Source organism: Engraulis encrasicolus, chromosome 16 (genome assembly GCF_034702125.1).
Source record: "Engraulis encrasicolus isolate BLACKSEA-1 chromosome 16, IST_EnEncr_1.0, whole genome shotgun sequence".
NCBI lineage: Eukaryota > Metazoa > Chordata > Actinopteri > Clupeiformes > Engraulidae > Engraulis > Engraulis encrasicolus.
In genome coordinates this window covers 19581700-19595103 of record NC_085872.1, presented here as the reverse complement: position 1 = coordinate 19595103, position 13404 = coordinate 19581700, and the positions used below count along the sequence as shown (strand labels likewise).

At 43.1% G+C, this 13404-nt stretch overlaps 2 protein-coding genes across 3 annotated transcripts; both read right to left on the bottom strand.

Annotated features, from left to right (window-relative positions):
- Positions 1–3721, bottom strand: LOC134466368 (C-C chemokine receptor type 4-like). Of its 2 annotated transcripts, XM_063220261.1 has the most exons (3): positions 3647–3721; positions 3063–3141; positions 1–2306 (listed from the first exon to the last, which is right to left on the bottom strand). In XM_063220261.1, the coding sequence occupies exon 3, from the start codon at positions 2263–2265 to the stop codon at positions 1168–1170; it is 1098 nt and encodes a 365-aa protein (XP_063076331.1). In that variant the 5' UTR covers positions 2266–2306; positions 3063–3141; positions 3647–3721; the 3' UTR covers positions 1–1167. The 2 variants fall into 2 exon arrangements, with proteins under 2 accessions (XP_063076331.1, XP_063076329.1); XM_063220259.1 differs by lacking the exon at positions 3063–3141.
- A 1681-nt stretch (positions 3722–5402) lies between these two features.
- LOC134466367 (C-C chemokine receptor type 4-like) lies at positions 5403–8258 on the bottom strand. Its single transcript, XM_063220258.1, has 2 exons — positions 8187–8258; positions 5403–7508 (listed from the first exon to the last, which is right to left on the bottom strand). Exon 2 carries the CDS (start codon positions 7465–7467, stop codon positions 6397–6399), a length of 1071 nt encoding a protein of 356 aa, XP_063076328.1. The 5' UTR covers positions 7468–7508; positions 8187–8258; the 3' UTR covers positions 5403–6396.
- Positions 8259–13404: the final 5146 nt, after the last annotated feature.

Sequence of the window (13404 nt, the reverse complement as noted above, 5' to 3'; positions counted from 1 at the left end):
AACTTGTATTTATTTCAGTCTCAATTTTTTAATTCAAGTCTAGGAAACAAACACACAAGTCACATAAATGTTTCACAAATAAAACACATAATGTTGTTTACACATTTGATGCATGCACAAACCATTCATCATCATTAGATATTTCAAACAGAGCAAAGTGTAAGATGCAAAAACAAAAGACCCAATTAATTTAGGATGAATATCCTCATCCACATTTCACATCATCGCCTTAAACAACTTTTTGAATTTCTTACTATAACTTATTATTTATTATAACAACACAGTAACCCTCACCTACAGATGTAAGTGCATAGCATACCTTGCCGTGTAATTCAGAATTAGTTACATAGTCCACAAAATATTGTCATGAACAACAGTGGCAGGGCTTTAGTGAGGCAGCGGTAGGCTTACAAGAGCTAAGCTGTGTAATGGCGCCATTTTGAAGGTGTTGGGGAAATGGATGGCAGCGTTGTTCTGCTCTTAAAGGTCCAATCTGCACCTATCACGATTGAGTGCAGCTTTGTTGCTTGCCAGTAGTCCAATATGTATAAACATGTATGTACAGTATAGAGTCAGGGCCAGATTAGGATGGCCTAGGGCCTCTAGGCTACTGCTTGCTATGGGTAATTTTACAAATTTACATAGACAGTGTCTTACTAACATGTCTACCAACTTTACTGAACACAACAGATACATTTTTCAATATCGCATGTTGTCACAATTCTGCAGTTTTTCCCCTTTTGGCCAATAAGGGTACCCCTGGCAGGTGGTGGTCGGTGGTCCCCGAGGCTGCAGCCATATCTGGCCTGCGCATTAATCCGACCCTGGACCCTGGAGTGTAAGCTGTGTAAACTGGTCTATCAGAGGAGCAAGCGCTATTCACACATACCGCTATTCAGACATACCACTATTCAGACAGCAGATATGCCATAGGGTTAGGGTTAGGGTCAGGGTCAGGGTCAGGGTCAGGGTTAGGGTTAGGGGCAGGGATAGGGATAGGGATAGGGTTAGGGTAACAGCATGCACTCTCCATAAACTGAAAAAACTGAGCAACGTAGCACAAACCACAGATTTGGCAGATTTTGGTGGGAAACCTGCCGGTATTCAGACAATAGACATCAATTTCTGAATAGTGACATGTCTGAATAGCGCCGCGTAACCGATCTATCAGTAGTCAGTTATATGTGGGCTCTTGTGAGAAGTGGTTCTGCTGCTCTGACTAGTGTCAAGGAGGTTGATGTTCAGGCAGGGCATGTGTCGGGCCAGCATTCTCCTGAAGTGGTTCTGGAACTTCTTGCCTATGAACGTGTAGAAGACGGGGCAGATGCAGCAGTAAAGGAAGGCCAGGTTGCGCGTGATGAAGTGAGCGTAGTCCAGAGCGTCTGAGGGACACTCTGCTGTGGTGATGGAGGACATCTCCAGGGCTTTGAGGAGGATGACGATGTTGTAGGGGGTCCAGCAGATGAAGAAGGTCAGCACGATGACAAAGATCAGCTTCACCGCCCTGCACTTCTCCTTCATACGCGTGTCCATGATCCGCACCGTGATCCTCACATAGCAGTACAGGACGATGGCCAGAGGAACGAGGAAGAAGAGGAAGAACTGCTGGTAGTATCCAAACAGCTTCCAGTTGTCCAGTGTGTCTTTCGTAAAGCCAAACTCCTTACACATCTCTCCAAACTTTGGGTCGTTGCTGGTGGTGTGCAGAATCAGCTCTTTGACGCTGGATGCCAAGCTGACCACCCACACCACTACGGAGGAGCTGATGGCGTAGGCCTTCCGCCTCTGCTTGGCGGCCGTGACGGCGTGCACCACAGCCAGGTAGCGGTCGAAGGTCATGAGCGTGAGGAAGAGGATGGAGCTGTAGAAGCCCACGGAGAAGAGGCTGCGCACCAGCTTGCACATGGCCAGTCCAAAGATCCACTCGGAGGCGTAGTAGACGGCCTCAAAGGGGAGGCTGCAGGCGAACAGCAGGTCGGAGATGACCAAGTTGAGTAAGAAGATGTTGGTGACTGTGGACAGCTTCTCATACTTGTAGATGATGTAGAGCACCAGGCCGTTTCCCAGCACACTGATCAGAAAGTTGATGTAGTAAAACGGAGGGAGGTTTCTAGCGCCAAACTTCACTATGTCAGCTTTATTGCATAGAACAACAATGTCGTTATTGACAACATAGCTGGGATTTACACTGTCATTTGTACTAGAGTTCTGATAATCTAGAAAATCCTTCCATTCTTTGTCAAAGTCAAGCATATCATAATCCATTCTGGCCTTGCCTTTATCTTCTGTCTTTAATCTGGTAACTCCTGCAAAGAAGTAAGAAAATAGTTTTGTCACATTTCACCATTTCAAGAGGAATGGTTAATACACAGCTGAAAAAAAAACAATGTTACACGAAATAACCCTTAAAGGTATACTGTGCAGGAAATGGTCAAAAAAGGTACTGCAACTATGCTGCTCATTGAAACTGGGCTGCCTATTGCCAAATTTGATCTTTACATGAAAGTAGTTAACTAATATGTTCTTGTATGGCCCAAGTACAGTCATTTTTGCAGCTAAAAAGTCCATTTCTTGAAATTCAAAATGGCAGACCATGGAGGACCATGCATGAAAAGTGCAACTTTCCCAGTCATAATGAATACTTAAAATTTGATGGTGGCGGTAAGTATTCATGAAAAGGTAACATTAGTCAAGTCAAGTCAAGTCAAGTTTATTGTCAATTTCTTTACATGCACTGGTCATACAAAGAATTTGAAATTGCGTTTCTTGCTCTCCCATGCAGACATAGACTAATCTAGGTAAGGACATAGACAGTATAGACATAGACAGTACTCATACATGGACATAGACAGTATGGACGTAGACATTGCTCATACAGACATTTAAAGTGCAAGACTGGACAACAGAAGACTTGTAGAGAACATACATTAAGAGGAGGTATTTTGTTGTGCTTTTTTTAAAAGTCCTTTATAGCGTTCTGACATAGTAATAGTAGCATTTGAAGAAAAAAAAAAAAAGAATAGGTAGCATGAGTTCCGGAAATAAACAAAAAAAAATCTTACACAGTGCACCTTCAAAGACTTTAGATGAACTTGTTTCAATTCGTTTCAACACTCGGCCCACTCCACACTTTTGAGTCCCCTGCAAGAGCAGAGGTGCCAAGAGTAAAAGTAAAAGTAAATTAATGGTGTAATTACAACAACCATTTACTCCACTGTACCTAATAAAGTAGATAGACTGTGCTGTTACTGAAAAAACACTAAAAACATAACAAGGACTCCCCCGCAAACATGGTCCAACCAGCGCAGAGTCAGCTGATCATAAGACAAGTACACAGGTCTTAGTGGTAACTCAGACAAGTTACCTGTGTTGAAAGGAAACTGTGTTTCTTTTTTTACTTTCACATTTTGACATCTCTGTGCAAGAGCAATTTGAGTCTTACAGCGGTGTAAATACTCCATCTAGATTTATAGGTATTCATAGAGTATGTTTACTCTTGATTTTTTTTCTAAAATTTTTAAACCCCAATTTTTACAGTGTAGCCTACAAGTCAAGTCAAGACAAGTGTACTTTACTGTCAAAACTCTATGCAACAGGGTTAGCACAGAAAATTGTACAACAATTCTACTACAAAAATGTTACTGACCGTATCAGCTGTGGTGCTCCAGACGTGACTGTTGAAATTGAGGTACACGTATGCCGTCTGCTTGAAGTCTTGAACTGCATCTGAATAGGAGAAAGGAAGACCGTCTGTGTAGACCAATGACTGTGACATCCTGTCGTCAGCACAGGGGAGGGGGGGCGTCTCTCAAGTCATGACGGGACTATAAGATTCAGAAGTGTGAGCCGAGCACAATATGTGACCTTGCGTCCTCCATTTGTGCTTGTGGCCTCGTACCAGGAAGTAATACGTTGTGATGACATCACTGACAACAGCATTATATTTCAATATCTCGCAAAAGCTCAATTGTAAAGTCATTTTCTCATTGGCAAACTGGATGGTGAATGAAGAGTAGTCCCCCAAAAATTGTTGCGGCATGGCTGACAGCGGGGAAACTTAATTGTTTTCTCCACGGAGGCGGGGCATCAGCAAAACGTGAAGCCACAAGCCCAAGTGGAGGACGCAAGGTCGTATATTGGAACGCACATATGAGTGCTTGCATGGAAGTCTATTCACAAATAGAAAAAGATAGTCAATGTTACAGCTGTTATCCTGCTATACATTGTGTTGTTCATAAAATGAATGGGAGAAGGATTGTACAGGTAGCTGTTAATACCTGCTGGGCATTGCTGGCTGTCGCACCTCCTCCGGTGCCCATGGGTCAGCGAGAGAAAATAAGACTTGTGACACAAACATCTTTATTGTATCAATTACTAGACAAACATAGGGAATACACATTCATAATGTATGCAGAGGAGGTGCCTTCCTCAACCACCTTCGCAGGTAGCTGTAGCCTTACGCCAGAAGCAGATATCGTCAGGTGGTGTCCAGCCTTCTCTGTGGTGTGTCGGCCCTGAACCACAACACTGCCAACTCCAGCCGGTGGGCCGACAGTGAGTGACCAGTCTCACTGCCCATCTGCTCCTGGCGTACAGCTTGCACTAACAATACATACGTTCCATACACACAGAGGCGTAGCCCAATCTTGTCACCAGGCTAGACAGGCAGCCGCTTACTGCCCAAAAGCCCCAAGTTGGTGAATAGCACCTCACACTTTACCACTACACAAGTAGTATACTATTTTGATTCAAATGTTCATTCCAATGAATTTTCGCTTGGGGCCCCAGCTGACCCTAGAGCCGCCTCTGTGTCCGTTGGCAAAGCTGAGCCAAGCTGCAACGAGTTGCAACGAGTTGCTGCAACTGACTGGGGGGCGTGTCCGAAGACGAGGCAGGTCAGGAGGAGCTCATCTCAGGTCAGAGACAAACACACTTTATTATTGAAACACGGTGGACTGTTCCTTTAAACAATATTCGCATTAGTGAAACGTTGCATTATAATCCATAGCATCTCTGAATATTGCTACTATATTTTTTTTTACAGTAATATAGGCTATATATATTTCCCAGTGGGGCACTGATTCACATACCTAGACTATGGTTGTGAAAAGGGGTACCCAGAAAAAAAGGGTGTGTTACGGCCATAGAGAGTACATGGCCTTGGCTGGAATCTACCGGTATATGGGGGGGTGGGGGGGGGGGTGGGGGGGGCTTGTCACGTTAAATGGGAACCCCTGGTCTACATAACAAGAGTCATTAGTACAATTAAACTATTGGACATTCTACAACTGTTTTCCTTATTCATTGTAGTTTTTATTGACTTATTGAAAATGTATTAATTACTACATGCACTTTGCTTTTCAATTTTTCATTTTTAGATTTTCTCCGTCATGCATCAAAAGCAAAAGACAACAATCAAGACAATTGACTGTTCTTTGACTGCTGTTTTGTCTGAAATTTTTATTTATTTTAGTCACCTTTTGTCAAGTCTAGGAACAGACACACATGTCACACAAATGCTTCACAAATAAAACACAAAATGTCGTGGACACATTTGATGTGTGCACAAACCATTCATCATCATCAGATACACGTAGTTCAAACAGAGCAAAGTGCAAGATGCAAAAACAAAAGACCCATTACATGTAATTTAGGATGAATATTCACTACATTTCCCATATCATTGCCTTAAATTTAAGTCATACCATAACTTATTGATTACTATAACAAGTACACTGTAACCCTTACCTATGATGTAAGTGCATAGCATCCCTGTCGTGTACTTCAGAATAAGTTACGAGTCCATAAAATATTGTCAGGAACAGCAGTGGCAGGGCTTTAGTGAGGCAGCAGTAGGCTTGCAAGAGCTAAGCTGTGTAATGTCACTATTTTGAGGGTGTAGAGAGAGAAAAATATGTTGCGTCTGGGGGTATAGTTTCATAAAACATCTTTATGTGCTCATCAGTTTCCAAAAATGAAAACTTAAGGTATAGACAGAGGGGGTCCGAGGCACTCCTAAAGTCCTTTATTGTAACATGGACATCAAGCCGTCACGTTTCGGTTGCGCCCTGAAGAAGGTGTTGAGGAAATGGATGGCAGTGTTGCTCTGAGGGTCCATTATCTGCACCTACCATGGTATTGCAACTATGTTGCTCATTGAAACTGTGCAGCCTATTGCCAACTTTGATCTTTTCATGAATATATGATATTATTATGAATAAATACTTAGAATGTGATGGTGGAGGTAAGTATTCATGAAAAAGGATTTGTGAATGGGCAGCATGAATTTTGAAAAGAAACTTCTAAAACTGCTCGGTGGCCCCGAGGCTGCAGTCTATCTAGCCTGTGCATTAATCCGACCCTGGACCCTGGAGAGAGTGTTGGTAAGCTGATCTATCAGTAGTCAGTTATATGCGGACTCTTGTGAGAAGTTGTTCTGCTGCTCTGACTAGTGTCAATGACGGTGATGTTCAGGCAGGGCATGTGTCGGGCCAGCATTCTCCTGAAGTGGTTCTGGAACTTCTTGCCTATGAACGTGTAGAAGACGGGGCAGATGCAGCAGTAGAGGAAGGCCAGGTTGCGCGTGATGAAGTGAGCGTAGTCCAGAGCATCTGAGGGACACTCTGCTGTGGTGATGGAGGACATCTCCAGGGCTTTGAGGAGGATGACGATGTTGTAGGGGGTCCAGCAGATGAAGAAGGTCAGCACGATGACAAAGATCAGCTTCACCGCTCTGCACTTCTCCTTCATGCGCGTGTCCATGATCCGCACCGTGATTCTCACATAGCAGTACAGGACAATGGCCAGAGGAACGAGGAAGAAGAGGAAGAACTGCTGGTAGTATCCAAACAGTTGCCAGTTGTCTTTCTTAAAGCCAAAGTCCTCACACATCTCTCCAAACTTTGGGTCATTGCTGGTGGTGTACAGAATCAGTTCTTTGACACTGGATGCCAAGCTGACCACCCACACCACTACGGAGGAGCTGATGGCGTAGGCCTTCCGCCTCTGCTTGGCGGCCGTGACGGCGTGCACCACGGCCAGGTAGCGGTCGAAGGTCATGAGCGTGAGGAAGAGGATGGAGCTGTAGAAGCCCACGGAGAAGAGGCTGCGCACCAGCTTGCACATGGCCAGTCCAAAGATCCACTCGGAGGCGTAGTAGACAGCATCAAAGGGGAGGCTGCAGGCGAACAGCAGGTCGGAGATGACCAAGTTGAGTAAGAAGATGTTGGTGACTGTGGACAGCTTCTCATACTTGTAGATGATGTAGAGCACCAGGCCGTTTCCCAGCACACTGATCAGAAAGTTGATGTAGTAAAACGGAGGGAGGTTTCTAGCGCCAAACTTCACTATGTCAAGTTTATTGCATAGAGCAACAACTTCATGAGTGGCATAGCTGTGATTGACATATTCCGTACTATTGTTCACATAATCGTCAAAGTCATTCCAGTTTATCTCAAAGTCATCCATGCTGGTCTTGCCTTGAACTTCTGTCTTTAGTCTGGTAAACCCTGCAAAGTAGTAACAAAATAGCATTGTCACATTTCACCATTTCAAGAGGAATGGTTACCACACACAGCGGAAAAATACCAATGTTACACGAAATACTGTAACTTTTAAAGAGTTTAAATTAACTCCTTTCAGATAACATTTGGCCCTTTCTAGTAAGAGCAGAGGTGTCAAAAGTAAAAGTAAATTAATGGTGTGAGTACAACACTAGCACATGATATTACACAACTGCTACACCATTTACTCCATTGTACGTAATGAAGTAGATAGACTGTGTTGTTACTGAAAAACACTAAAAACCTAACAAGGACCCACCACAAACTTGATCCAACCAACGCAGAGTCAGATGATCATAAGACAAGTACACAGGTCAAGTGGTAACTCAGACAAGTTACCTGTGTTGGAAGAAAACTGTTTCTTTTTTTTTTTACTTTACTTTTAATTTTGACATCTCTGTGCAAGACGGATTTGATTCTTACAACATTGCAGCTCTATCTGGATTCATAGGTATTCATAGAGTATATTTACTCTGATTTTTTTTCTAAAATTTGAACACCCCAATTTTTACAGTGTAGCCTTCAAGTCAAGTTAAGTCAAGACAAGTGTACTTTATTGTCTATATAGTAACAGGGTTAACACAGAAAATTGTACAACAATTCTACAACAAAATTGTTACTGACCGTATCAGCTGTGGTGCTCAATACGTGACTGTTGAAATTGAGGTGCACGCAGGCTGCCTGCTTGAAGTCTTGATCTGCATCTGAATAGGAGAAAGGAAGACAGTCTGTGTAGACATGATGACTGTTACATCCTGTTCTCAGCCAAGGGGGGGCTGTCTCTCAAGTCATGACAGGAACCCAAGATTTAGAAGAAGTGACCAGAATGGGTGGAGTGCAAGTGAGTGGAGCACATAATGGACATTCCTCAAAACCTAGTGAGCACATGTCCAAGTGTGTCAGCCTAATTAGTCACGCCCAGTGATTGGATACTCTTTGGTGAACTCCAAGTATCCAATCACTGGGTGTGACTAAGAGTATCCAATTACTGGGCGTGATTAATTAGGCTGAATACACTTGGAAGTGCGCACACTAGGTTTTGAGAAATGCCCAGTGAGCGGTGTCATGGAGGTCTATCCACAAATAATAAGATAGGCAATGCTGTGGCTCTAACAGTAGGGCACTGGGCTGCCATGCCGCCGACCCGGCTTCGATTCAATTCTGGCCTGGGTCCTTTGCAGATCCTTCCCCATCTCTCTCCATTAGTTTCCTATCAGAAATACCAAGTTGAATAGTCAAAACGTCTTACTACCATAGTACTACGCAGTACATTACATGGACATGACTCTGGACAAACATTTCAGATATTAGGGAAGTTTTTGAAACACTTTTTTAAAGTTTGTGAAATAGAAGAAAACACATTTTCTTACACAACAATTTTAAACCTATCAGATAACCTGTCAGCAGATGGTAACCAGTTAGATTGGTTAGCTTGCGCTTCAAAGTGTCTTACCTGGGAGCAGACCAAATTATAATTATATAGACAAAGTTGAAAAAAGACCGCTTTAACCAGGATGCTTTGCTCCCTCTTGTTAATTTGTTTTGCTTTTGTTTTTCTTTTTTTTTTGTTATGACATTTCGGGTCAGTGGATCCTTGGGTGGTAACATGGACACTGGACAGGGGCAGGACTGGAGTGTGTCTATGTTCTCACAGCCCATTGGTCCCACATCACTAAGACTTTTAACTAGGGCTGGGACATTAACGCATTAATTTCTATTAATTAATCATGCGATTCAATTAATTAATTAACGCGATAAAAAAAATAATCACAGTATAATATAGCTACATAGTTCTGGATTAGACCAGTGGAAGGCAGTATTACGTCTGATGGTGAACATCCTGCTGAAATTGAGAAGAGTTCTCTCTTCTTTTAAAAATGAATAATATTTTTTTCACTGTTCGCAAGTCAGATATTTAAATGCGATTAAAATGCGATTAAAATGCGATTAATTAATTCCAAAGCCTATAGATTAATTTGATTAAAAATTTTAATCGAGTCCCAGCCCTACTTTTAACATCAATTTTCAGGCCCATTGGTACCACAGCCCATTGGTCCCACAGCATATTCCTGCTGCTCCATGTTACCACATTCTAAGAATTTATTCAAATGTAACCCCTTATTCAAATGTAACCCCTATGTTCCAAAGTTCTCTTAGTTTACTCGGAAATGTGGAAACATGGAGTTGTAGAACATAGGGCCTATATTTGAATAACTTAATAACCTGTAAAATGTGTGGAACATGGAGCAGCAGGAATAAGATGTGGGACTATTGGGCTGTGGGACCAATGGGCTGTGGGATCTATATAGAGCTGACCCTCACATGGATCAGTGTGTGAGGATCATGGTTGTTAAGCCTGGCTCAAACTACACGACTATCGCGCCGATTCTCGGCTGAAAACCCCCCTTACGACAATCGCTGGAACGTTACCCCCCAGGACCATCGCAAGCGATTGTCGGGAAAGATTTCCTTGTGGTGAGCGACGTTCTACGATAGAACTTTGGCAGCTCAAAAAGTCGCCGATCGCTAGTCGTAGAAATCAAACAGTGTTTGATATTTGCGACTGGAAATAGAACGTCGGGCATTGTCTCGGTTGCTGCGAGCAGCGACAAGATTGACAGTTGCGATTCTCTTCTAGTGTGCGGTGCACCCCGACGCCAAAATCGGACACACAATCGCTAGTCGTGTAGTTTGAGCCTGGCTTAGTGTTTGAAACAAGGGACGCCAAGTAAACTCCAATTATTTCTGAAAACACAGAAATGTTTTAGTAATATCATGCTGTCAATATTTTTATAGTCTTGAGCATTTTTAACAACTCCTGCTTTGAGAAATGAGAGATGTGTTGTAAAAAGCAACTCAAGAGGACATTGAGAGTTTTGTAGTATCTGAATCTTTTGCAATAGTAATTCTATTTAACTGTATTATGACACCACCCGCTCTTGACTCAGTGTGCATGTGTCGTAAAGTTGTTACTAGTCTCAAGGCATCCCTCACAGATATGGTAGGATGTGTTAAGGTCCCACACAAGCAGACTGAGCAACAGCTTTTTTCCACAAGCCATCAGACTCATCAACACACTGAAGAAAGCCACACGAACATTCCTAGGTCAATGGATGACAATCCATGAACATTTCTTCACCATACCACTGGCACTTTACTCTTGCACCTTGTATACAGATCTACACTTCTCACTTTACTTCTATGACCACTGATTGTACTTCTGCTGCTATGTGTGCGTGTGTGCGTGTGTGTGTGTGGGGGGTATTATGTCAGTATTCTTATTGCACACTGTGTGTGTGTGTGTGTGCGTGTGTGTGTGCGTGTGTGTGTGTGTGTGTGTGTGTGTGTGTGTGTGTGAGTGTATTGTATTGTATTGTACATGTTAAATATCGGTGTGTCAGTGTTTGAAAAACTGCACGTGTGAGTGTGTATTGTCTGTGTGTATGCTGTGAATGAATGTGTCAGAGAAAGAATTGTAAATTCATGTATGAGTAGGCTAGTTTAAGTGTGTGTGTGTGTGTGTGTGTGTGTGTGTGTGTGTGTGTGTGTGTGTGTGTGTGTGTGTGTGTGTGTGTGTGTGTGTGTGAGAGAGAGAGAGAGAGAGGGAGTGAGTGAGAGAGAGAGAGAGAGAGAGAGAGAGAGAGAGAGAGAGAGAGAGAGAGAGAGAGAGAGAGAGAGAGAGAGAGAGAGAGATTATCTTCAATTACTTATTTCAGTCAGTTTTTTAGTCAAACTGCACTTTGGAGATTGGTCAAACGAACTAACCCCTGTGACATAGATTTTTGACAATAAAGTACTTGACTTGACTTGACTTGACTAAGTTTGGCCCTGACAAATGAGGTCACAGCTGGATCCACAACCCAAATCAACGTAATGTAAAAGCTCGCCACATCATTCCAAAGTCCAAACATCATGTAGGGTACTGAGCTCAATATTATTGTTTGTATACACTAGTATAGTGTACTAACACCCCACCCACCCACCACCACCAGCCCCATTGCACACACCAAACAGAAATTAGCCTACAATAAACATAATAAATGTACAAAATAAGTAATACATCAATTTGCAGATTATGGTTCCTTGGTATTTGCCAATAAAGGATTAAACTGACCAACACAAAGCTCAAAGCCTGTGTGACACTTTGATTCTCGTCTTGGTGGTATAAACTACTTCTGTTGATTGATGTTAGTTCCACATTGCCAGCATTTAAACTTTCTTTCTCAGAAACAGTAAGCGTAGGCTATTTTATATACGGTGCAAGACCAAAACGAAACAATACGTAATTTCCCTAAGCGCCCGGTCATATTTTGGTCCAGTGCGTCTGCCGTGCCAAGGAAGACAAAGTCCGATAGGCTACTTGCATGATCTCAACGTCATCCATGCACTGCCGATGGATGTCGCTGTCAGGTGTAGGCCTATTTCCCAGCGCTGTTTATTTGTCCTGCTCGTGAACAAAACATCAGGATTGATTTCCTCCATGTTTTCTGATATGGCTTTTTTATTGTAGTGTAGTGTACAAAAACCTTGGGATATTTGAACGCACTTTTTAAATAGCCCTAGTGAAAATTTTCATTTACACGTAATGTCGAAAGTCAGTGGTGTGAGGACTTCCGGTATGGCGCTGTGGGGGTAGGACGTGATCTGCAGAGCTCCCAGTGAACTTGAAAATTATATTTAATTTGGCGTCGCATTTTTCTAAAATATTGTTTTTTTACAAGATTATACATAAGTGGCAAAAGCTTCTGGTGTGCTTGGTGTGACTAAAATGAGTGGAAAGCATAAATCATCGCAACAAACGTCTTCCACGAGGTTGGCTAGTAAACTTTCAGCAATGGCGGAGGAGAAAGCTAGCGGTGAGGAAACTGTATCCATGGCTCAATTGGTGTCTGAACTGGCTAAACAGAGATCTGTGCTTAAAGATGACATCTCGACGTTGATTCTCCAGTCACTTAAACCTCTTCAAACTGCCGTGGATGGTATTAAAGAAACTGTCAACTCGTTTCAAGCAAGGTTGGTGTCGACGGAAGCGACAGCTGGTGAGAACTTTGAGCGATTGAACGCGGCCGAGGCAACCATTAAAGCTCTGACAGCAGTTAACCAGGACTTGTTGGATCGGCTGGAGGATCTGGAAAACAGATCGCGCAGGTCAAACCTGCGTATTTTGAACATTCCAGAAGGCTCTGAGGATGGCAAAAACCCGATCAAATTCATGGAAGAGCTATTGATGGAAGCTATGGGGCCGGATGTTTTCACTGAGCCGCCTGAGTTGGAGAGAGCACAATCGCTCCCTTAAAACGAAACGAAACCTGAGGATCCAGCTAGAGCATTCGTGGGTGTGCTTTCGGAAACATCCACAGAAAGAAGCTGCGCTCGACTGGGCACGAAACAACGAGGTTATGTTCCAAGAAGAAAGCCTTCGGATTTTTCCTGACCTGAGCCCGTCACTGGCGAAGAAACGCAAGGTGTTCGGCAAAGTTAAAAAGGCCTTGTATGCGAGCAAGGTGAAGTTTCGTCTTCTTTTCCCAGCCCGTCTGAAAGTGTGGCTGGGCGGGGAGGAGTACTTCTTTGATACAGCAGAGGACGCGCAAGAATTCTACAACAAACGCATCGGACACAGAAGGCGGGACAATGACGCAGCTGACACAGCGGGCACTCAGGATTAATCTTGAAAAACGGTATCTTCTTTCCTGGTGATACAAGATGTAAAATAAGTTGTGTATGCTTGTAAAATGTATGACATTTGACTGACGCAAAATGCTAGACGCTGGGACTCTTGTAGAAATCACAGGTCACTAACTAATGCTCACCGGCAGGGACATTATTAGCGAGCCTGCAGTTT